Source organism: Sorex fumeus, unplaced genomic scaffold (assembly GCF_029834395.1).
Source record: "Sorex fumeus unplaced genomic scaffold, SorFum_2.1 ptg000063l, whole genome shotgun sequence".
Lineage (NCBI taxonomy): Eukaryota > Metazoa > Chordata > Mammalia > Eulipotyphla > Soricidae > Sorex > Sorex fumeus.
Window position 1 is genome coordinate 72,119,435 of NW_026606120.1, and position 24,741 is coordinate 72,144,175.

General features: G+C 55.8%; 1 protein-coding gene across 1 annotated transcript; it reads right to left on the minus strand.

Annotated features, from left to right (window-relative positions):
* Positions 1–706: 706 nt before the first annotated feature.
* On the minus strand, positions 707–12,010 carry CDK5RAP3 (CDK5 regulatory subunit associated protein 3). The gene is made up of 14 exons (XM_056127216.1): positions 11,899–12,010; positions 11,667–11,712; positions 9,324–9,455; positions 7,968–8,068; positions 7,583–7,631; positions 6,759–6,937; positions 6,469–6,605; positions 5,577–5,721; positions 4,717–4,827; positions 3,967–4,048; positions 2,766–2,854; positions 1,825–2,030; positions 1,024–1,195; positions 707–925 (listed from the first exon to the last, which is right to left on the minus strand). The coding sequence occupies exons 1-14, from the start codon at positions 11,902–11,904 to the stop codon at positions 860–862; spliced, it is 1,521 nt and encodes a 506-aa protein (XP_055983191.1). The 5' UTR covers positions 11,905–12,010; the 3' UTR covers positions 707–859.
* Positions 12,011–24,741: the final 12,731 nt, after the last annotated feature.

Below are 24,741 nucleotides of genomic sequence, written 5' to 3' on the forward strand. Positions count from 1 at the left end.
CAGGAATAATGAGTGGTGTCACTCCACTTTTCATTTTGATGGAAAGTCATTACGGGAGTCAACGCCAGCGACAAAGAGCCATGAATCAACTGCTCTGCTATGAAATTAAAATCGAATTGCCGGCCACCCCCAACCCCTGCCCTTCCTGGGAAACGGGGATGGGGAGGTGGCTGGGGAGAGGGGTGCTATCCAGGGCTGGGCTCCACCCAATCAGAGCGCGGGCGGCTGCGGGTGGGAAGTGGATGGGCCCGTGAGTGGAGGTGATGACTCCCATCTCCACCTCGTTTATCGGCCCCTTCCTCCCGCAGTTGCGTTTCCCTGGGCCTGGAGGTAAGCTCTGATTAAAAGGAGAACACGGCTCTGCGCCCCCCACCATGCGGCCGCCACTTCACTGCGCCCCTCGCGCCTATGGTCTGAGTAGGGTGGCCTGGGCTTCCTTGGGTGGCCAAGGAGAGAAAGGTCCAGGCCATCCAGCTGCCCTCCCCCACAATCCCCCACCCAGTGTAGCCACTGGTCGAAATTAAACTGGAAGCCTCCCCGTCACCAGATGCCAAGGGGGCCAGGTCCTGGGCCAGGCCTGGGGAGCCAAAGGGATGGAGAACCACAGAAACACTGCCCGGACCCTCGACTCCAGGCCCACAGAAGCAGCAGCCAGGGCCAGGGGAGCTGAGTCTCTTCCTCCTTTATTCAGACAAATTTGCCCACAAGAAAGCGCAGAGGCTACAGTGAGTGGGCAGGTCCCAGGGTCTTGGGGCTCCCGCATATGGCCCTCTGTCCACCGGCTGCCAACTCTGCACACTGGCCCAGTCCACCCACTTCCTGGAGGCCAAGCAGGCAGCTGCAAAGGAGGCCAAGGGCGTCACACGGTGGTCCCCATCAGGTTCACCGGGCGCCCGTTGTACTTCTTGGAAATGTCGGCTTCGATCTGAAAGACGGCAGGCGTGTGAGCAGGGTGGTAGAGCGGAGAGACGCGGGGCCCCTCCCTGATCGCCTGCGCCCCCCCCCGCACCCCACCCGGCTCACCAGCCTCTGCAGCTCCTTGGTTTTCTCCAGCAGCAGGTCGAGCCTGGGCTCCAGGGCGGCCTGTTCCTGCAGGGCTTCCTGCTGCTTCTGCACCATCAGCTCTTTCTTCAGTGCCAGCAGCTGCGACTGCTTCAGCTTCTGCTGCAGGAGTTCTGTCACTCGGTCCACATACCTGAGTGGGGCAACCTGGTCGGCATGGTGCAGCTCTGCCCACTCGGGAACTCCAGCCCCGACATGGCCTCTCCATCCCTGTGGCCTCCCATCATTCTTGGCGAGAAATTTTAGCCACCCTGGGTTCGCTGAGCCTACCAGCAATGCAGGCTCTGTGTGTAGCCGTCAAAGCTGCCCCAGCTTGGTGCTGGAGTGATAGCACAGCAGGTAGGGCGTTTGCCTTGCACGAAGCTGACCCAGATTCAATTCCCAGCATCCCATATGGTCCCCTGAGCACTCAGGAATAATTCCTGAGTGTAGAACCAGGAATAACCCCTGTGCATTGCCGGGTGTGACCCAAAATGAAAAAAAAAAGCGCTACTCCAGCTTGTCCCCCCAAAGGACCCACTGTTCCCCCCTGGGGCGGGGCTCCAAGGGGAGGCAGGGACGAGGTCTGAGGGGTCAGAGAGAAGGAGAATGGAAGAATCGGGGTTGAGTTCTGGGCCGGGGTGACAGGGCATACGCTGTGCATGCACGAGGCCGGGGTTCCATCCCTGATGCTGCACAGTCCCATCAAGCACCACTGGGAGCAAGCCCCTGAGCACTGGTGTGGTCTCAAACTGAAAGAGCCCATCAAGGGGAGAACCAGACCTGGGGGAGGCCAGAATCATGAACAAGTGCTGCATCCGGAGGTTGGTCAGTTGGCCAATCAGATCCTGGAGCACCGACACCATGGCAACCATCTTCACCTTGGTCTGGCCCTGCAGGACAGCAGGAGCCAGCTGGAACTGGCTCACGGACAGGATGTCGGCCTCCTCGCCCATCTCCACAGCTCTCTGGGACAGGAAGATCTCCAGCTGAGGACAGATGAGGGATTGGGTCAAATGGGAAACCAGACTTGGGAGCGAAGTCCTTGGACTGCTCGCAACACGAGAGCAAGAAGCGAGGGTTTTAGCGGGCTGGGAGGGCTGTTTTCCTCTGAATACACTTTCCCTGCTCTAAATCGAGAGTTGACAACAGCCCCCACTCTCTCCCCTCGGACCCCCGTACTATGTCCAGACTTATTTGGTGCTGGACCTCCTCATTTCTCCAGAGTCTGAGGCTGCCCTGTCCACTGGAGGCAGTCTGTCTCCTCAGGAGGATGTGCGGGGCACATGCTCTCTGTTGGCTGATGCCAAATGGCTTGCTCTGTGCCTGCCAGTCTCTGCACATAGAAGCCGCCCCAAAGACCCTCCCTTCCCTCCCCAGCTTCCTTCTGCTCTGGGCATTTAGGTTAATACCGAATAAGCTGCATATGCTATTTGTCTGGTTTCTTGGTTGCCTTTCCCATTAGAATATCAGCTTCCTGAGGTCAAGGTCTGTGTCTTATTCTTGGCTCAATCTCTAGCATGGGAGAGTGCCAGGAAATCAGGAGTCGTGTAACAAATACCTGCTGAATGACATGGGGCAAGGGGGTTCTGACAGGTAAGCCCCTGCTCCAGAACAAGGAAAGGGCACCGCATGTCCCTAAGCAGGAAGGTGGGGTGAGGTATTTGGGTGGTGCTGCCTTTGCCACTCAGGCCACCCGCCCTTCTCCCGAAGGATGGAGGTACCTCCATGAGCTCATCAATGAACTGATTCCGGGTCTCCGGGTATTCAAGAAGTGTCAGAGCATCCGGACCTCTCGCCACACCTTCTGGAGCTGGCAGGAGAGAGGCAAGAAAGTGAAGCATGGGAGAAGCCCCTGAGCATGGGAGAAGACCCTTGAGCATGGGAGAAGACCCTTGGGCCTGGAAGTCTAGTGTGTTAGTAAGGACACAGATTCGATGCACTCAAGTCACTTTCTTTTCTTTTCTTTTTTGGTGGTGGGGCAGGGGAGTTTAGAGGAACATCTGGTTATACTCAGGGGCTTTGCACTCAATTAAATCACTCCTGGTGGTGCTTGAGGGATCCTATGAGATCCTGCGGATTAAAACCAGGTCTGGGGCAGAAGAGATGGTACAGCAGGTAGGGCGCTTGCATTGCTTGTATTGCACACAGTTGACCTGGGTTCAATCCCCTGTACCACAAATGGTCCCCGGAGCTCGCCAGGAGTGATCCCTGAGTGCACAGCCAGGAGTAACCACTGAGCATCACTGAATGTGGCCCCCAAAACAAACAGCAAACAAAACAAAACAAAACAAAAATGAGCCCAGAGCAATAATACAGCAGGTAGGGCACTTGCCTGCTCACAGCTGACCTAGGCTCGATCCTTGACCCACCAAGTCCACCAGGAGTGATTTCTAAGTGCAGAGCCACGAGTAACCCCTCAGCACCACCAGATGTGGCCCGAAAACAAGTGAACAAAAATCCCAGGTCACCACACACAAGGCGAATGTCCTGCCCGCTGTACTATGGCTTCAGCCCTCCAGCCACTTTCCGTCCCAAGCCAAGGGGGAGGTTTATCCTGGTCCACATGTCTCAGCCCTACAAGACAGGACTGTCAATCCCAGTCTGGGAAGCTCTGCCCGGGAGGGCCTGACGAGCCTGAGGTGGCCTCAAGAGGTGAAGTGTCGTCCTGCACTGCCCTCTAGTGGCTCTGAGCACCTCTACAGCCTCTCTGCAGGCGGGGAGAAAGGAGGGTCCTCAGGCACAGCTGGGGGCCAAACTGCTAAGCATTTCTTAGAGAAATAGACTGGATTTTAAGAATTTCACTTTTACATCAAGATTTTGAAAAAATAGTTGGCTTCTGTGAGAAGCAGATTTGTGTCTGCTGTTCTGGGACTATGAAGGGGCATCCGGTGAGCTGAGATGGCAGGGTCATCGTACACCTACCCTGGGTTCCTGCTTCTAGCACGGTGATCTGTGAGGCAGTGGCGGTCGCATCTCCCCAGTCGATCTCATCACTCACCGCTTCCTGGGTGGAGAGCAAAGACCCCGGCAGAGTTGGGAAAAAGGTTCCCAGCCAAGGGAGCAGAAATAATCCGCGGCAAGTTCACCCACTGCCCTCTTCAATGACTTGCAGCCCTGATACAAGTGGCAAAGATGGCAGCATGAGCTCATGCCTGTGCCACCCTCAGCCCTCTGTGGCACAGGTACTTCCTGTTTATACCTGACAACCTTGCCCAAACATGAGGAGAAAAAGGACCAGAGTGATAGTACTGTAGGGCACTTGCCCTGGCACATCATATGGTCACCTAAGTCCTGCCAGGAGTGATCCCTGGGTGCAGAGCCAGGAAGAAAGAAAGGAAAGGAAAGAAAATGAGGGGAAGAAAGAATGAAAGAGAAAGAAAGAAAGAAAGGAAGGAAGGAGGGAGGGAGGGAGAAAGAGAAAGAAAGAGAGAACGAGGAAGAAAGAAAAAGAAAGGAAGGAATGAAGGAAGAAAGAGAAAAAAGAAAGCAAGAAAAGAAAGAAGGAAGGAAGAAAGGGAGGGAGGGAGGGAAAGAAAAAAGACCAAAACTCTGACAATGTCACTTTGAAAGCTCCTCCCAACCCCAGCCTTTGGCTTGAGAGCCAGGACCTTAACGCCCCCACATGCTTGTTCTCTCCCCAATGCAGCAACAGTGGGCCCAGAGCAGCCTAACCTTTGAGTCAGATTCCAGCGAGATGCCCCAGTCGATTTCAGCAGCTTGGGCGGATATGCCCAAGTCTGCCCCTTCTGAAGCCACCTGGACCCCGAAGTCGCCCCAGTCAATCTAGAAGGAGAAGAAGCGTCAGCTGACGGAAGACAGGTGGGGGACAGGGCCATATGCACGCTGCTGCAATGTGATGCCATCTCCCGGCACCTGCCGGCACCGAGGTTTCTCTGCCATAAGGCAGCCCGTGTGCCAAGCTTCCTCAGCACTCACCTACGCTCTGGTCTCTGAAAGGTCAAGAAGGGCCAGACGTGACTCAAGTAGTATGTGGGAGGTCTGGGGCTCAACCCCCTGCCTGGCTGGGTGAGGGCTTGGTAGTCCCCAAGCACCACTGGGTGTGCTCACCAAAACAGAAAACCAAAAATAATCTTAAAAAGACAGGCTGGTGACACGGCTGATGCACCTGCTGTGCATGGGCGGCCCGGGTTCTGTCACTACCAGAAGACCATCCCCTCTCCCCTCCAGCAGCACAGCAGGAGTGGCCCTCAGCACCACCACTGAGCCCCAAAACAAAGCCAGGGAAATGAAAGAGTGCCCTCCCGAGTCCTTCCAGCACAGTGAGCGCACTTTTCTCTCCCCGACAATGTAGATCCTGGGGGGTTGGGGCCTGGGGTGGGGGTTGGAGCTTTCTTGGATCCTAACAGGACGTGGCTTTTTTTTTTCCAATTTTTTTACTTTTGGGGGGGTTACACCAAGCAATGCTCAGGAATTACTCCTGGTGGTTCACAGGTGGATGATACGGGATGTCGGGGATTGAACCTGAGTCGGCTGCATGTCAGGCAAGTGCCCTACCCACTGTGCTGTCTTACCGCGTCTTCTTCCACCTGCTCCGGAGGCTCCTCGAGGTGCGGCCGCTCCACCACCGTGGGTTCTGAGCCCGTCCTCCACTCGTACACTGTGCAGTTGCCCCGGGTCTGCACGAACCGCAGCATTGGCAATACTTGTTCGGTAGGGCTGCAGGGGCACACAACCCCTGAGGGTGTTGGGCCTGGTGCCAGCCTTGCAGGCGCAGGGCTGCATGCTCCACCCTCAGGGGCACCCCAGGTGTCCAGACTATCCTGGAGGCAGCACAAAGCACGTGGCCCCCAGTGAGCACACCTCCGAGAGGGCGCAGCCCTCAGGGATCACCACGACAAAGGGGTGGGAAGGGGAGGTGGGAAGGGAACACCCAAATGACCCTCCGGCTGCCCACTTATAAGGCTAGCACAAGGCTTCAGCTGAACCACACGCCCTGAGGGGCTGTTTTTTTTTTCTTTTTGGGTCACACCTGGCAATGCAGGGTTACTCCTAGCTCTGCACTAAGGAATTATTCCTGGTGGTGCTCAGGGGACCATATGGGATGGTGGAAATCAAACCCGGGTCAGCCGCATGCAAGGCAAAAGCCCTACCCACTGTGCTATCGCGCCAGCCCCATCTGTTTTGTGTTTTTTTTTTGGGGGGGGGATCACACCCAGCAACGCTCAGAAATTACTCCTGGCGGTGCTCAGGGGACCCTATGCAATACTGGGGATCGAACCTGGCAAATGCAAGGCAAATGCCCTCCTCGCTGTACTATGGCTCCGGCCCCAGGGCTCTGGGGGTTCAAGTGTGTAAAATAAAACTCCAATGCGATGTGAGAAAAATACCGAGAGAGAAGAGAGAGAAGCCGGGGTGAAGAGCTCAGCCCTCCCGCTGCCCGAGAGAAGCTGAGGTTCCTTTCACCTCTCACACACGAAGCCCACGCAGGCCTGGTAGAGGTCGATGGCTTCCCCCAGGCCCTGTGCCCCGGCCCCGATCTCCGCCAGCTGACTGGGCAGGTCTTTCACCAGGGACAGCAACTCTCTCCGGACATTGTCCCCCTGCACAGGACCCAAGAGATGGTTTGAGACAAAGGGCGGGTGGGGATGGAGGGGCAGGGGAAGAAGGGGGCCATGGAGAGTAACAGACATAAAATGGGACCCAGGTGAGCAACGGGCCCCCGCCAAGCAGGAAGCCTTGCCCGCCGCGCTCACCAGGATTCCATATTGCTTGCACGAGTGGTAGAACTGCTCCCGCATCTCCGAGGCCCCTGCCTGGCCCTCCTCCTCCTTGCGGCTGTATTCTTGCTGCAGCTGCTGGCACTTGGCGATCTGCTTCTTCAGGGAGGGGATCTCATAGCTGACATTACGCACCAGGAGGCTGGAAAGTTCCACTGCGAAGGGCCCAGGAAACGCACCCACACCGTAAGACAGGCTCGGCCCCGGACCCCCGAAGCCTCCCCCAGGCAGCGGCTAGGAACATGGGGTGGGCCTCCCAGCTCTTCCCCTTCCTAGCTGTAGGACCTCAAGAGTCTGTTAACCTAATCCACCCTCATCTGTAAAACATGGGTGAGCATAGTTATGAGGATTAACTGACAGAATTCATGAGAGAGAGAGAGAGAGAGAGAGAGAGAGAGAGAGAGAGAGAGAAACCAAGCCTAATCCCTTGCGTTTATCAGGTGTTTAGCCACTGTTATTTATGCTATTAGAAAATACAAACCCAATACAACCAGCTCTCTCGGAATCTGGTACGCCGCCACCCCCCATGGGAGGAGGATGGATGGGGGTGGGAGCCCCTCATTGCATCTTATGAAGGTGTCAGTGGTAGAGGCCACCAAGGGGTTGGACCAGCAAGTGCCCACAACCAGCCCACAACACTCCCAAGACACCCGGTGGAACTTCTCTGCCAACGTGGCAAACATCGATAACCACTTCTTCCCCACTCGGAATCCAGACTGCGCCTCCAACCTCGAATTTCATTATCTCTGGTAGTGGGGCTTCCCCATGGAAGCCAGGACCCCCAGGCTGGGCCACTTTACCTAAGTAGGTATTGTCCTTCTCATACAGGGTCACAATCTCCTGCCAATCCTGGGTGGGAACAGAAACAGGAAGTGAGCCAGTAGAGCACTCAGCAACCACCTCACAGTTCCATTCCCATACAGGGGAGGCTTGTTCATCAAACCCAAATGCCTCTGTCCTCCTCTGGCTGGACCCACACTTCAGGAGTGCGGCGCCAAAGACTGATCCCAGAGCAGCAGATCCGAAACCCAACCCAGGAGTAGGCTCTACGCTTGGCAGAAACCATGGAGACAGAGAGCAGGTTCAGGAAGTGCTCTGGGTTGGCGTTTCCATGGCAGCCGCAGGGCAAGCCAAGGCCGGGTGGGATGCCTCTCGCTGCACGGGCTGCCATCACCCCCCACTCGCCTTCATGCGCTGGGAAGAATACCGGCCAAAAATGTTCTTGGTGGAGGCTTCAGTGCCTTTGAGCAGGTCCACGATCTGCAGGCAGTGGAAGTAGTGAATGTCTGGGAGGAAAGAGGAGGGCGGCCTATGAGCATGCCAGTCCCACCCCACCCCCCTTGCCCTGCTGCAGCATTGATGGGAGGGGGGGGGCGCGCAGGACAATCAGTATTTACATCCCAAACACAGAGAGTCAAAGTATTGTGGGCAATTTACAGCAAGCAGGGCACTTGCCTTGCACCAAGATTCAATCCCTGGCATCCCATATGGTACCAAGCCCCTCCAGGAGTAATTCCTGAATGGAGGGCCAGGAGTAAGCCCTGAGCACTGCTGGGTGTCACCCCTCTAGTCCCATCTGACCCATCCTTTGTGTTCTCCTTTCCCAGAATTTCCTCTTCTGGACCAGATCTCTGTACCCCAAACTTCTCCTCCATCCTCCTCCATTCAATTCCCAAAAGTCATCCCCACAACATATATTTTGTGGGGTGTCTCTACCATTCTTTGATGATTTCTACAAAAAACTCAAGAGGGGCCAGAGAGACAGTACAGCAGGTAGGGCGCTTGCCCTGCACATGGCCAACCTAGGTTCAATCCCAGCATCCCATATGGTACCCTGATCCTTGCCAGGAGTGAACCCTGAGAGCTCAGAGCCAGGAGTAACCCCTGAGCACTGCCAGATGTAGCCCAAAAACTTTTAAAAAATTTAAAAATTGAAAAACTCAAAAACACTCTACCCCTCCTGCCAAATCCATACTCCATTACTTTAATCTCTACTCTGGGCAAGGAGTGAAGACAAAAGGGGCCTTCCATGGAAGTCGTGGAGTCGGGAACTCAAGCAAGGACGGATGAATGTATACCCAAAACTCAAAAACTTTCATGCAGGGGCAAGACCCTTATGTCAGAGAGAGGCCCCCAAAGACGGGGGAGGCGGCTCAGTAGTAGAGCCGTTTAATAGGAGAGGCAGGAAACCAAGCCAGGTGAGAGAGGGAGGTACAAAAGCACCCACCTCTTCCTTCCCCATTCCCTCAGGGCTCTACAAAAGGCTGCTGAGCCCCTCCTGGGTTGGGCTTTGGTGACCCCAACAGCAGGAACTGTTTCTCACAGCCTTGGTTTGGCTCTTACTTCCTTTCCCACTTGCCATCATTTTGTTACGTACAAGCTAACCCTTTTCCCTGGGAAAAAGCAGGAGCCCAATAAACACACTGGCGCGGAAGAGAAAGAACTTTCTCGGCTCAGCCTGAAAATCAAGGAAGCAGCTCTGCTGCTAACTGCTGCTCCAGGAAAGAGGGGGTGCCAGTCAGGTTGCCCCAAAGCACTCACAGGATCCAGAGAGCAGCTGGGCAATCTCCTCGCTCTCTGGCATGTCCTGGATGGCGGCGTTGATCTTCTCGCGGATGGTCCGCACCAGACTCTGCCATTTCAGGTTGCAATGCCTCCGGTCCACCAGCCAGTCTGGGGGAGAAACCCGTCCCACATGGGAGTTTCCAGCCACATGGCCAAAACCCGGTACTACTTCAAGTGGACGCGCTAAAACTTGGGCTAAAAGCTGGGTTCTTATCAGCAAAGATGGGGGAGGGGTAGAAGAGGGAAGATGGGGATCAAGAGGAGCCCAAAGGGAAGCAGGGGGCTGAAAAGACTTGGGCTGCTAAAGCCTGGCGGCAGTGTGACTTTCAGAGAACAACTGTTTCAACAGAGGGATAAAGAGAAACTTTACATTGGTCCTGACATCAAAGTTCCACTTTTGACCACTCTAAATTCTCCATAATATTTTTGTTTCCACAGGTAATTATATCTTTCCTACTGATGGAGGATGCCGCTTGACTTCCACTTCCTCAGGGCTGGGATTAGCCATGACAATGGAAAATACGAGACGGTTATGCCAAGTGCCGGATGAAATGAACCACTGCAAAGCCCCTAATACCTGCAGCGCCCCAAGGACTAGGCAGCAGGTCTGTTCTTACCCAAGAACTACCCCCTCACGTGGGAATGCCTGGGGATGGCATCTGGGCAGCAACAGCTGGTTTTGTGTTTAGCCATGAGTGGCTGGATGAGCCCATTCACCTCCTGAGGATGGAGCGATCTAAGAGTCTAAGGCTTCCGGACAAATGGTACTCAGATCTAATGATCAAGTCTTGCTGAGGCAAATTTTCCAAAGACAAATCTTTTCCCCACTTTTAAAATAGGGATGATAAGAAGCTGAGTATAAGAAGATAGGGGGCCAGAGCGATAGTACAGCAGGTAGGGCATCTGCCTTGCACGCAGCCAACCCAGGTTCAATCCCAGCATTCCCATATGTTCCCAAGCACGACCTGGAGTGAGTGCTAAGCCAGGAATAACCCCTGAGCATCGCTGGGTGTGGCCAAAAAACCTCCCCCCAAAAAAAAGAAAGAAAAAGGAAGATGGGGCTGAAGTGATAGCACAGTGGGTAGGTAGGGATTTGCCTTGCAAGTGGCCAACCCGGGCTCGATTCCCAGCATCCCATATAGTTCCCCGAGCACTGCCAGGAGTAATTCCTGAGTGCATGAGACAGGAGAAACCCCTGTGCACCGCCAGCTGTGAGCTAAGAAGCAAAAAAAAAAAAAAAAAAAAAAAAAAAAAGGGAAGAAAGAAACAAGGCGGGGGGGGGGGGGGGAATCACAGAATCACAGATCACCGTGTTTGTTACATGACAAGGACTCCTCCTAAACCCTCATGAGCTTAAGTATTGGAATGTGAAGTCCCTAAAACAGCTCTGGGCAGGGAGCAGACCCACTGGGGACAGTCATCCCCTTAGTCCTTTCCATGTCCTGCACTGAACTCATGTACCAAGCACGTGCAAGTGCTCAGGCTGGGACCATGTGAAGCAATGTCGTGTTTGTGTGCCGCACAGTAGAAGCGCATGGACCTGCCAACTGGTCCAAGAGCAGAGGCCTCACACTACTGACCAGTCATGCACTATTGATCACTTATGCATTCCCACTGCTGCTGTCAAAACTTAGAAGCTACAGGAAGAAAAACCCTGTAGCTGTCATAGGACTAGAAGCAAGTCAGACACCATCGTCATCACAAAACTGATGCCAAATGTTATTAATCCAGTGAGCATTTCGCTACCCTCAGACCTCAGCACTTGCCTTCAAAACATCTTTCTCTGGCTCTAAACTGGGGGAAGGTGGCAGGTGCAGACCCTGGTCACCATCAGGTCTTTAGTTTCAACTGATCTAGATCCTTTTTCCTCAAGTAAGAGCTTTTCTTCATCAAAAGGGAGGCAGGCTGGGCTGGAGCACATGCTTTGCATGCAGGAGTCCTAGGTTAGATCCCCGTCACCATATGGTCCCCTGAGTACAGCAGGGGTGTGATCTCAAACACCAAAACCCAAAATACGGAGAAGTGAGGTTTTTCAGTATGACGCAAAGAGCACGGGCACCGGAGCCAGACAGACTTTGATCTGCCTCTCCGTGCCTGAATGACACGCTTTGAAAACACGGGTTAAAACTGTGATCAAACACGAACTCTGTGGTTCCTCATCAAGATGCAGACCCGGCCCCCGACACGTGGAACAGGGCGGGGAGTGAGCTGGTGCCCCAACACAGGGGCTGATGAGGACTCCTGCTGGGTATGGGCTACAGGGCGCAAAGGACCTGGCCACCCCCCGACATCCGGCTGCGTGGGGGCGCCCAGTCCTACCGAGCAGTTTGCTGGTCTGGATGTCGATGGGCACGTGCTGATGGTCCTGTTGGCAAAGCGGGCCGTGAGCGCGCGGGTTATCCCGCCTCCACCGCCCCTCCCGCGAGCCAGAAGGACGGGCCCGGAAGGCCACGCCCGAGAGGAAGCCGGGGAAGTGGGCCACGGACTGATCGGCCGAACCCACTCCGGGGGTCCCAGCCAGCTCCCCAGGACCCCATCAGCGGTCCCCCACCTGCATCTTTCCTCCACTTCCGCTTCCGCTCGCGAGCTCCGGCTCGCCCCCCGCCCACCACCAATCCCGGGCTGCGCACCAGCCGGCCTACTGCGGCCACGTCCCCACTTCCGCAGAGCCAATCCGGGCCCGCGCTCCGCCCCGGCCTGCAAGCCCCACCCGCCGCCGCGCTCCGAGTGGCTGAGCCCGGGAAGGGCGGGACAACAGGAGGCGGCCAATGGGAGACGCGAGGCGGGTTTAGCGCCGGGGAGGGGCGGGGCGTCTGGACGGGGCTGGGGCGGCGGCGCGCTCGCGACAGGCGGCGCTCGAGAGCCGGTCCCGGCCGCTTCCACGCTGGCGGCTCCAGGGCTCTCTGCGCGCTCAAAACGCGTCGTGCGTGGTCCTAGGGAGCCAAACAAGAGCACCTGCGAGCGCTTAGAAACGGGTCCTCCCCGCCTCGCTAGCATAGTTTAGATCTCTCCTTGTTCCTTGTTACTCCCCTTCAATTTATTCAGGAGACATGCCTTGAGCCCCTGTTAGGAGGTAAGATATTTTTAATGCCTTGTATGGAGCCGATTCTCGTTTGAAAATTTTGCACTGCCGGGCGTGGCCCACAAGCCAAAAAGGAAAAAAAACTGGCTACGTGTTTAGAGCTGGAGGGAGGAGGGCCAAGAGAAGCACCTCAAAGATAATATCTAAATTGAACTTAAAGAAAGAACTGGAGCCCAGAAGGTAGCTCAAACAAGTAACTCGCTCCTCGCACCCCAAGGCCCTCTGGGCACTGCCTGGGTGGTCTGAGCTCCCAGCCCCAGGCTCTAAAGCATCTCATGTACCTCCCATGGAGTGGCATGGCCCATCCCGTTCCCTCAGCACTGCTGGGTGCGGCCCCTATTTTTTTTTTTTCAATAAAGAGTTGATGGCCAAAGAGATAGTACAGCAAGAAGGGTGCTTGCCTTGCACATAGCTGACCCGGGTACAATCTCTGGCACCCCATGCGGTCTCCCAAGCACTACCAGGAGTGATCCCTGAGCACAGAGTCAGGAGTAAGCCCTGATGGATCCTGAGCACCTCTGGGTGTGACCAAAAAAAAGAAAAGAAAATTGAAAAGCTGGTGAGAGAGGGATGAAGGGAGATAATGCAGAGAGTGATGAAGATGAGAGAGGCAGAGAGCAACAGGCAGGAGGGGTCCAGAACAAAGTGAAAACGATGAGGAATCCCAGAAGTCTTTTTTTTTTTTCTTTTTGCTTTTTGGGTCACACCCAGTGACGCTCAGGGGTTACTCCTGGCTCATGCACTCAGGAATTGCTCCTGGCAGCGCTCGGAGGACCATATGGGATGCTGGGAATCGAACCTGTGTTGGCCATGTTGGCTGCGTGCAAGGCAAAGCCCTACCCGCTGTGCTATCACTCCAGCCCCCCAGAAGTCTTCTTGTGGTCAAGCTGTGCAGCCAAGGTTTGAGGATGACTCGGAGGAGGCTGCGCGCAGGAGGGCCCTGTCACAGGGGGGTCTCATGAAGAACCTGAGCCTCACCCCTCAGGCAGAGGAGCACTGAAGGTACCAGGGGACTCGAGGAAAGGAGGCACCTGTTGAGATTGGCTGCAAGAAGGGAGGGGGGCTGTGGGAGGTAAGAGGAACAGGAAGTTGCCAGAAATGTATCAGCAGACCTCAGGGCTGGGTGGGGATCCAAGAGATGTCTGCAGGGGAAATGGACCCCATCGATTGACTGTGCGGGTGAGAGGGCTCGTGCCTGGAGAGCCATGCTGGAGACTGGGATTCAGGATGCTGAGCCTTGTGGGGGAGGAGAAAATCTCTGCTTTGAACTCGGAAGGGAGAGTGCCACATTGCTGAGGGGAGACACCCTGTGGAAAGCATGCCGAAGGCACATGGGGCTGTTACCTGGAGTTCACAAGGGCCTCGGGCCTGATTACACCCGGGAGAACCACAGGCTGGTGCGACTATGGACAGAGAATGGCCAGGGACAGCTCCCCGAGGCCCTCCCAGGGGCTCTGCCTGGCTCTAAGTAACCCCCACTCTGTTTCAGCAGAGCTCTGGGACTCCATTCTTCCCCCCCCCCCACATCTGGTTTTTAAGTCACTCCTGACTGTGCTCAGGGCATACTACTGGTTCTACATTCAGGTTCCCTGGCGGTGCTCAGGGAACCATATGGGGTGCAAGGGATTCAACCCACCCACACTGGCCAAGAAGGCAAGGCGAGCCCTCTCCCTGCTGCACTATGGCACTTGCTGCTCAGTTCACTTTTAGTGTGTGTGTGTGTGTGTGTGTGTGTGTGTGTGTTTGTGTAGGTAGGGCAGGGGCCCACATCCAGCGATGCTCAGGGATTACTCCTGGCTCTGAACTCAGGAATTATTCCTGGTGTCCTAAGGGGACCATATGGGATGCTGGTGATTGAACCTGGACTTGCCATGTGCAAAGCAAATACCCTTCCACTGTACAGGCCCCTCAGTTCATTTTTCTATGGCACTGTGTGGTGTGGTAGTAGATTCCTGCATAGTGATACCTGGGACCTTGGACCATTCACCATTCCCACAGCCTCTCTGCCCACCACTTTCTCCCCCATGCTTTGCCCAGCCCAAGACTTAAACACATCAGACAGACATATCTCTCTCTCTCTCTCTCTCTCTCTCTCTCTCTGCCATCCCTGGCAGCCGACCTCCACTTCCCAACCACAGCACGCTTCAGGCCGCTTTCCGGACACTCAGGCTGAGCCTCACACAAGAATGAAGTCCCATGGAACCCAGATAATGCGGAACTTTGTGACCTTGGACTCTGGACTCAACTGACCAGAACAGAGATCCTCTGCTTGCTTCCCCCAGTCTCCGGTGACTCAGGGATCATACCCATAAGCCACACCCTGCTGGCACCAGATAATCTCCTCATCGGCCACCCTCCAGAACTTACGGATGCTCTTCCCAGACAGGAGTATAAAAGGAGGCTCCCAAAACTGTGCCACCGGACTCCGCGCCAGGCTGTGGGGCAGGTGAGAGCCCTCCCCACCCCAAGGGACCCAGCCCCTGCAGCTGATCTCCACTGCCCAACCACCGTCACCTCCAGGCCACTTTGCAGCCACTGCAACACATTATAAGACACTTCCTACCCATTTAATGCCTCTCAGAGAGCCCAGCAAGCTACCAAGAGAACCCCGCCCGCACGGGCAGAGACTGGCAAGCTCCCCATGGAGTATTCGACATGCCAAATACAGTAACAACAAAGGTCTTGTTCCCTTGACCCTGAAAGAGCCTCCAATTGTTGGGAAAAGACAAGTAAGAAGAGGCTGCTAAAATCTTAGGGCTGGGATGAATAGAGACATTACTGGCGCCCACTCAAGTAATTTGACAACCAACGGGATGACAGTGATACAGTGATATTTTAGTAAATTTCGTGCAAGGAACTTGTTCTAAATAAGGTTACTGGGGTTTTGGGTTAAAGTGTGACCTTGATTTGGGGGGAGGTGTCACACTTTAATCCAGCATCCTAGAAAAATGCAAATAGAAAATGCATATACACGTTTAAATTTGGGGCCACACTCCTAGCAGTGCTCAGGGGACCATGTGGTGCCAGGAATCAAACCCAGTGCTCTCACTTGCTAAGCATGTGCTCCAGCCCTTGCAGTCATCTCTCCAGCCCCAAGAAGCCCATAACTCTGTGTAAGTGTAGAATGAATAGTTCTTCCTTCAATCTTTGTAAACTAAGCGTGTGTATGAAGCCTCAATCATTATTATTAGAGAACATGTTAAAGGTTTCCCTGAACGCAGCTCCAAGGGTAGGTATCAGAGACTCTTTGGGACTCTCCCCTGGGAACTTGACTTCCCCCTTCCAACAGCTGACTCAGCCTCCAGGAATTTCTGGGGCTCCCCACAATTCCACAAACACTGTGCTCCGGCTCGGGGCACCTGGCTCGCTGGAACATCCCAAGAGGCCTGGCCCTGCCCCACCTTCAAGGTGCATCTCCCCTCCTTGAACCAACAGGCGGAGCAGAGCAGGGTGCGGGGAGAGGCCCAACCCCAGTGAGTGGGTGGAGGCAGGGACCCCCCAGCACCTCCACCACAGCTGCAGCTTCTGGGTGACTCATGTGGACGGGAAGGCTGACAACAACACTGCCTAGCTATCCAGGGTGGCTGCCCGAAAAACATGGGCGTGGGGGCTGTGGGTGGCCTTCTGCACCGGGCTGGCCTGCCACAAAGCCTCAGAGAACCTCAGGGCCCCGGGCAGATCAGCGCTAAGCAGCGCTAAGTGATCTGGCCGGCATTCGAGTCTCCAGGGGACTGGGTTCTTAGGGAGAGGATCTGGTGGGAGTCTGGCTGTGGGTTTCTCCAGTCTGCTGGTTTGGCCGTAAGGAGGGGGAGGGGCATGGGCTGGCTAGCCAGCTCGGCACAGGGCAGCCCAGAGCCCCAGGGTGCCATGGATGGCAGGTGCCTGGCCCGCTTTTGTTGTAGTGCAGTTAACTTGCTTATTAAGTGATAACCAGGTGCCTGAGCCAAGGTAGATCTAAATGTTTTACAAGCCTTATCTAATTTGATCCTCACAGCCACCTTATAATGTGAGGACTAGAGTTAGTCAGATGTCAAAGCGAGGCAGCCGAAGCTTGGAGAGCTAAGAAGCTGGTCCACGACCACGAACCAGCAGGCAGCTGGGGGTGGGGGGGTCCTACAGGGCTGTGTAGCTCCCCAGCCTGCTTTGTTCTTTTGGGTGGCGTGGGGCTTTTCTGCTGCAGCCCTGCCTGGCCCGTTCCCTCAGGCCTCTTCCTCTTGGTGGCACTCAATCTACAGTTGTTATCCACAGTTGCTATGTCAGACACTTAGAACCCCACCCTTGAAATCCCCGCCCCACCCTCCTAGGTTCTTCCTTACCACACCCCTCTCTGGGCAGGGATACCCATTACTTATCTTCCTGCAATAGCCATAAAAAGAAGTCTCACCCTTGACATTCACATAACCCATTAATTTCACTCACCATCTGTTGATTATCGCGCATAGCTTGTGTGTGTGGAGGTGTGTATGTTTGTGTCACGTCATGTGGTAGCTGCTTGATGGGCCCAAGCCCTACCAATGCAGCTCCGTCAAGACCTCTTGCTGTGTTCAGTGTACTCCCTTGTGGCTTTTCTCCCTCAAGCCCCCAGCTTGCCTGCGAGCCCTCGAGGGCAGGGAGGACAGCCAGGCCTGGCTCTGCCACTCCTGCACTTGACCTGCACTTGACATTGAGTGCTGGTGCCTGCTGGCTGCTTGTGAAGGAAGGAATAAGAAGGGGCGTGGCACTGCTGGAGTGCTTTGGAGGGAAGAGTACACGTTCGCCATCACCTTTCCTTATCCACCCCCACACACAGCTCGAGATTTGGGGTCTCCCCCAGTGTGCCGCGGGGGTCCAGAGAGAGGAAATGTCAGAAGAGCCCCAGAGCCACTGGCTTCTGATAGAGGCCAGGGAAAGCCTGTGCAGGACCAGTGTGGTGGGTCATGATCTGACTAAACCCTAAACCTTGGCCGACCAGGCCCTGGCCATCACGTGGTGTCCCCAAACAGCCAGGTTGACCTCCAAACAGACAAATAGCACACTACAAAACCTAAGCGTCTGAAGACAGCTGATGTAGGTCCCTGCAGTCCTACAGGCCAAAGGTTGGAAACAGCGTCAGCAAGGTGGATACCTTCTGGGGACTAACGGGGAATTGGTCCCCACCTCTCCCAGCTTTGGGAGTTGCAGGTGATTGTCAAGGTCCCTTGGCTTGCAAGTGGGGTCCTGCTGGTCTCTGCCCTGCCATCTCACGGCCTCTCCCCATGGGTCGGTCCTTGGATTTCAGGGTCTCTCTACTAATCCTGTCGGGCCTCATCTTAGTAAATTACATGCAAGGACCCTGTTCTAAATAAGGTCACTGGGGTTTTGGGTGGACTTTGTCCTGGGGAGCAAGTGTCACACTTTAATCCAGCATCCTAGGAAAATGCAAATAGAAAAATAGTAGGACAACCTCACCACCCCTTTGCCCCAACAGCGAGTCTCAGTCACTGGCTGTGTTCTCAGAAGCAGGTGAGGTTTGGGGGGACAGGATGCGGATTAGGGACCTCTGCCTGTGAGCAGGAAAACCGAACAGAACCAAGACGGGGCAGAGGGAGAAGCTTCTGTGCCTGTGGTGGAGAACTCTGGAGTGCCTGCCCCGCTCGGCTCCAGAGTGCCTGTGCAGGAATGGAATGATCAGACTTCGCTTTTTCCGGTGAGCAAAGGCTAGGCCCCACTTGGTTGTTTCAGACCTCAGGGCCTATTCCTGATTTTTTGGGTTTTTTTTGGGGTTTTTTTACATCCCCCTCTCCCCCACATCCCACCTCTTAGTTTGGGGCAGCCGTGTACAAGGTAATCGGACACAGCCACATACAAGACAAGTGCCTTACCCACTGTAATACCTCTCTGGCCCCAGATCCTGTGCTGGCATGAGAGGGAACCAACAACAAGTGGGGGTTTGGGAACAGTAACCAATGCCCAGGCATCGCCTCCCTTGCTCCAGAAAGGCGCTACTCAGGAGAGTGAGCCTGAGTCATTCATTCCCCTTTGCCAAAGTCCTGGCCCTTCTGACGTCTAAAACCCTAGGGGTTCGGAAAGCCCTTCTCTTGGCTTGCTTTGGAGGAGCCCTGGGGAGCGGCAACAGACAGGATTCAGTAGAGCCCATGACCTGTGCTGCAAAGATGCTTACGAGGAGCTGCGTGCCTGTGGAGTCACTTCCCCAAAAGCAGGCCTAGTGTTCAGGACAGAAGGGTGGGTGGTGCCATAACCATGCGACCAGACTCTGCCAGGCTGTTTCAGTAGGGGTGCCCCAGAGGAGGGCGGGTGAGAGTCCTACCCACTCCAAGGGACCCAGCCCTGGCAGCCAAAAACCTCCAGAACCCAACTGCTGCATGCTCAAGGCCATTCCCCACACACTCGGGGCCAAGCCTCACATATGAGTGAATATATTCCTGGACCGCGTGGCCACAAATGCAGCCATGCAACACATCATAAGACGGTTTTCCGTAACAGACAATACAAAATATATTAGTTCAGTTGTGCTTTGGGACACATATTGGGGCTTGGGATGGAAACATCCCAAATTGGGTGGTGGGAAGGTATAATGATGGTGGGGTAATATTAACTGTAATCAAATATTGTGAACCACCTTATAAAAGAAAAAAATTAAAGAAAAAAAAAGAGGTGGGTGAGTGGGTAGGTGGGGGCAGCAGGACCCTCCAAAGCCCTCCAATGGCCCCACCCCAGCTCAGGCCACACTCCCAGCCCCAGGCCCTGCCCCGCCCCAAGGCCCCGCCCCCCCACTGAGCCCTGTCCCAGGCCTTCTGCTAAATAAACTTCACCTTCCCAGAAGCAGGTTCAGGTGTCCTACTCCAGACTCATTTGCTCATGAGCGTGTCCTTCTGAGTAAATTGGGTGGAGCACATCTCAGGGAGCCCCGAGGGCTGTGTTGTCCGCTGGGGATGCAGTCAGGGACATTGGAGGAGTCCAGATTCAGTCCACTCCGCTCCTCATTTCTACCCGTTGACATGGCCTGAGGGAGGAGTGCGGGGCAGGGGCTCAGCGCTCCAGCGCCTTCCTTCTGACCGGCTCTGAATTGGAGGCCTGTGGGGGACAATGACAGGTGCCAGCTGCGTTCCTCTGTGACGAAAGATGGGCTGCCCTCTTCAGCAATGGGCCTCTAGTGGTCACTTTTGGGGGGAGAGAAGGGAACCTGTGGGGCCACTTTCAAGGTGATCCCTGGCCAACTGGGCTGGACAGATCTGTGGATATGCTGCTTGGGTCCAAGGGTGCTGGGTGTCTCTCAGACTACCCTGGGAAGGGCTTGGGGATAGAAAGTCTGGGGCCGGGAGTCAGCTCGGGGGCCTGCAGTGCCATGCAGGAGCACTGTGTTCCTCTATCTCAGCACCACGTGGTCCCTGGAACATTCTGGAAGATTTCAGGACCTGTGAAGGAAGCTGGCTGGGCATGGGGTTGAGACGGGCTGAGCGGGGATGCTGGCTATGGCTCTTTCTGGTCCTAGCAGGGTGGAGGGGCGAGAGAAGGACCTCAGTCGGGCCCTCTAAGCGGTCTGTAAGGCAGTTTTGGCTGCACATCCATGAGGGTTTACTGGGGGTGCAGGCTTGTCCCTGCCTTTCTCTCTCTTTCCACCCTACACAGGCCCCCTCCTCCATTTCCCTGAGTGCTCCCCAGGATTGTCCACTTTATGATACCCTGAAGGTCCTTCTAACAGGAGAGTGGAGCTGGGGGCAAGCTGACAGGGACTCTTCGGGGGCCCCTTGAGAGTAATGAAGTCTGGTCCTGGGTGCAGGCAAGCCCCCTGCCTCCCACCCCCCAGAAGGCTTTGATTCAATGCCCCAGGAGCCCACCTCTATGGAAAGAGGGAGAGGTAAGGTGTGGGGACCAGGAGCCCCCCATGAGATCCAGATGGGGGGTCCTGGCTGTCGGGAGGAAACCACAGCCCCTCACCGTCCCCCACCTGTGCTGCCTGTGGGGCACAGAAACTCCTGGGTGGAGCGGGTCCCTGGGAACCGGTCTGCCAACCAGTTTAACCAGGACTAGTTTCGGCTCCTGAGTTCAAAGAAGCTGGAGTGCACCGGGTCCCGCCTGGCCAACGGGAGCTCAAGCAGCCCTTAACTTTTTCTCAAGGGTGCCCGTTGTGCCCGTTTGTGCCTGGGGCAACATCCAAAGACTTCCCCATGGGAACAGGTTGGAGTCCCTATGGGAGATGAAGTGGTTGGGGGTGGAGCAGAGCTGAGGGTGCGCCCAGACCCCCATGAGTGGGAAAACTGAGAAAGGCTCCCCTGTTCCCCCTACCCCAGGCCCTTGGAATTTCCTCCTCCTGGCTGGGCCGTCCCTCCAGGACCCTGGCCACGGGGTGGGTGCAGGGGCGCTGGGATTGGATTTCTAGACTGATGAATATTCATCAGCCAGGGCCGGCCTCTGCTTCTGTTGACTTAGCCGGGAGGGGCTGGGTTTCAGGTTCACCTTGACTCCAGCACCTGTTCCTCTGCACCTGCTGCCCAGCTGCCCCTCGCAGGCAGGCACTGCAGGCCTCAGCCTCCCCGGCGTGGTGCCCTGGAGGCACCCCCGCCTCCCCCAGCCTCCCCCCTGGGCAACGCCTCCACCCAGCTCCTTCTCTGGGGAAGAACCCCGGAGCCGTCGGGATCACAGGTACAGGCGGTGGGCGGGCGGGCGGGTGGGGAAACCGAGGCACGGACTGCAGGCAGGGTGCCCAAGCCGCCTCCTCAGCTGACAGACCCAGCAGGGAGGGGGATCCCCGGCCTGCTGACTCCCAGTGCTCCCTAGGTGGGCAGGCAGGGCGCAGACTCAGCCCCCTGGCTGCTTGGAGCCTGTCCAGGCCGCAGGCAGCGTTCCTCCAGGCAAGTTTCACTCCCAAGCGTGTCTCTGTTAACTCCTGCTCCCCCGGAACCCACAGCCTCCTGCCGCCACGCCCCCCCCGCCCCCGTACACACACCCTGGGTGGGAGGCTTCTGCCAGGCAGCAGGAACTGCGCCGTGTTCCTATCCCAGGTACCCCATCCTGTCCGGAGATGCGCCTCAGGACTGTGGACTGAAGGTTCTGGGTTCTATCTTTGAGCAGAGGCTGCGTTACTCATTCCATGGCCCCCCCTACCCCTTCACCTCTACCCCAGTCAATGGTTAACTTGTCCCGGCTCCCAAGGGGCTCAGGGCCCCAAGCTGGGCAAGCCCCACTGGGCAGCAGACTGACCTCCCCTGAGGCGGAGAGGCCTGTGGAGGGAGGGTGCCCACGTCTACATCGTGGTGCCCTCAACCTGAGGCAGGGGTGTCAGCTGCCCCTGAGAGATCCTTGTGTAAACCGCGGAGGTGTAGGCAGCACCCCTGGCACTGATTTCTATCATCCCCTGAATTGCAGAGCCCCGGGGAAAGTAGGGCGCAGCCCTACCCTGCCAGCCCAGAGGCCCTACATCAGTGTCTGCAGGGCCCACAAGCTGTCACCTGTGTGGGGTCCGTTGGAGAACCCAGGCACAGCCCCCATTCGGGTCCCCTTCCTCCTTGCGATGGTCGCTGATGGCAAGTGACTGTGGAGACCTTAGCTCTTAGGAGAGCTGGGAGAGGCTTGGCTGTCGGATTCCTTTTACTTCTGAAGTCCATCAGATTTCACATTCTCTTGTTGGGGGCAGCACCCTGTTTAAAAGACTCTTATAACCGGGTTACTCAGTGAAACAGTCGCCAGTCTGCTCATTTATCCAGTCTGAAAAGTCAGATTATCACCTTTCAGGCCAGTCCATTGGGGGTGGGGGTGGGGGGCCCTCACCTCCTTCCTGCCACTCCTGCCATTGTGTTCTGAGTGGAAGGGACAATGAGACCTGGGAGAGTGCATCTGAGAGAGATGGGAGTTCAAGGCCAGCCTCCAGGGCCCGAAGCCTGGCCCCTGAGCGGTGGCCCCAAGGGCAGGGTCTGGGGGCCATCCTGTCTCTCTTTAGGGTTTGCTGACATTCTCTCCCTCCCTTTACTTCCGGGGAAATGAAGTTCTGTGTGTGTCCAATTTGAAGTGCCCGCCTCTGGAGGCATTTTCTAACTGGCACAGGCAAAAGTCACTGCCTCTCCCCAAGTTTAGTGACAGCCCTGAATGGACAGTGGGGCGTGGCTCCTGGGCCATGCCTCTGCCCAGGCAACATCTGGGGCGCCGGTAGACCAAACAGGCAGCCTTTCCCTCTTTCCATGTCCACCTCACAGCTTCATGCGGGGCCCATCCTGGAATAGCCAGTTCTGTGCACAGCCGTGCGAGGCCCAGGAGGGGCAGACTGCCAAAGCAAACTCTCAGGCCGTCCCCTGGTGCACGTACCTCTCCACGGGGCCTGAAAGTATGTACCTGGCCACTTTCACCCTAACTTCTCTTAGGAAGTGGGAGCAACACAAGATACCCCTCCCCCTCCTCCTGGGTGGCTCTGACTACTTGAGCTTAGCTAAAGAGATGGGGTGGCAATGTGTGATCATCCCTCTGGACAGAAAAGTAGAAGGCTCCCAAGGGGCCTGGGGTCCAGGCAGGGGGGCGAGGGAGGGGGGTGTTTGTTGGAGAGACCAGAGGTGGCGGCAGCTAGGAGTTGGTCACTATAGTCATTTGTGCAAGCTAAGGCCAGCTGCCTGCTTTTACTTTTCCTGTGTCCCCTGGATTCCTCACTCCATATCAGATCTATAAGCATGATGGGAATTGTGGGAATCAGAAAAGCAGGGGGCAGACCACAGCCCCGCGGGGCCTTCTGCATAATGAAAATGATAAATCACCTCTCATCATTCCTTTGGATCTCTTGAAGAGTTCTTGATTCCTCAGTTCTTGAAAAGAAGTGATATAGCTGCCTGTGTTCGTGGCCGGCTAGTTTTCTGGGGGTACCCTGCTTACTGCCCTTCTCCCCAGGCGTCAGGAGTCCAGGGAACAAGCTGGATATGTCCTGCCTTAGAGAGACCTGAGCTACTCTCTCCTGTCTCCTATCCACGTGCCCGCTCTGTGGTATCCGGCTCACCTCCCAGAACACGCTGGTTCACATGTCCCTTCTGTGGAGACCAAGAGAGATCATCCCCCAGCAGGCTGTGGGGGGGGGGCAGTGAGACACCCCGACTTTTGGCCCATCCATTGGATGTCCTGGGCAGGGGTCCCATCCGTGAGAACCCTCTCTCATGTTCCTTCACCTCTTGCTGTGTTTGACTCCCCTTCAAACTCCATTCTCCTGGACCTGGGTGTGGGGAGGTTGGGGACCCCCTCCACAAGGATCACAGGGCTTCGACCCCTCACAGTTTGAGGCTCCCACATAGCCCCTACAATGAGCCTACCTCAGGGGCTGAGGTTAATATCAGAGCTCACCAATAGGGCCGGAAGAGGAGGACATGGCAGTCCAGAGAAAGAAATTGCCAGCCACGGGGACGGAGAGATAGTATGGTGAGCAGCGTGCTTGCCTTGCTTGTGGCTGACCTGGGTTCTCTCCTGGGCAACCCAGATGGTCCCCTGAGCTTGTCAGGAGTAATTCATGAGCAAAGAGCCAGGAATAACCCCTGAGAATCTCTGGGGATGGCCCAAAAATCTAAAAAAAAAAAAAAAAAAGTTGTCAGACTATGAAGAATGTCAGTCTTCCCTTCTCTCCACTTCCTCACTCCCTTCTAGAGGAAACCCAGAAATTCCTTCAGTCTTGTTGGTCACCCACCAGCAAGTCTGCACACCCCCAACAGCTGAGCCTTGTTTTGCTTTGTAAGGAATTCCCAGGCGAAACTGGATGCTTCTTTCTTGGTTCTTTTTGCTTTTGGACCACAGCTGGCAGTGCTCAAGTATTACTCCTGCACTCAGTCAGGGATCATTCCCGGCAGGCTCAGAGGATGGGATGCTGAGGATCGGACCCAGGTCAGCGGCATGCAGGGAAACTCTGCCCACTCTACTATCATTCCTGCCCCAAACACTTTCTGTGGGTGCGGAGGGAAATGCTGCTAGAAAGGGGTGTCCAAAGCCCGGATGCTGTGAGCCCACAGGCAATCCTGCAGAGCTGAGGAGGCTGGAACGGGGTGGCGGGGGGGCATCAGAACTTCCTCCCTGCACACACAGTGCTGTGCAGTTTCAGGGATTGACTAGTTCATGCCAGATATGTACTTGGTCCTTTTTGCCATCTCCCCTTGACATGCCTGGCATGCTCTGTTCCCTGACTGCTCTATCTGCTGACAGTTGCTGAAATCATCACACCCCTTCCCTGGACCACACCTTTTGCCTTGGAGCTATTAAAATGGTCCACGATTTGTTTGGGGGGCTGCAGCCAGGCACCCGATTTCTCCTTGCTGACCCCTCCTCTCCCCCCATCCTGCTCCCCTAGGAAGTCTGCCCCTTGGCCAGGGGAGCGCC

What these genes read in the sequence shown, in the direction of transcription:
- CDK5RAP3 (XM_056127216.1), bottom strand. An exon ending in ATGATTCTGGCCTCCCCCAG is followed by an intron (nt 1,196 to 1,824) that starts GTCTGGTTCTCC and finishes TGCCCCACTCAG; the next exon opens with GTATGTGGACCGAGTGACAG. An exon ending in CCAAGGAGCTGCAGAGGCTG is followed by an intron (nt 926 to 1,023) that starts GTGAGCCGGGTG and finishes GCCGTCTTTCAG; the next exon opens with ATCGAAGCCGACATTTCCAA.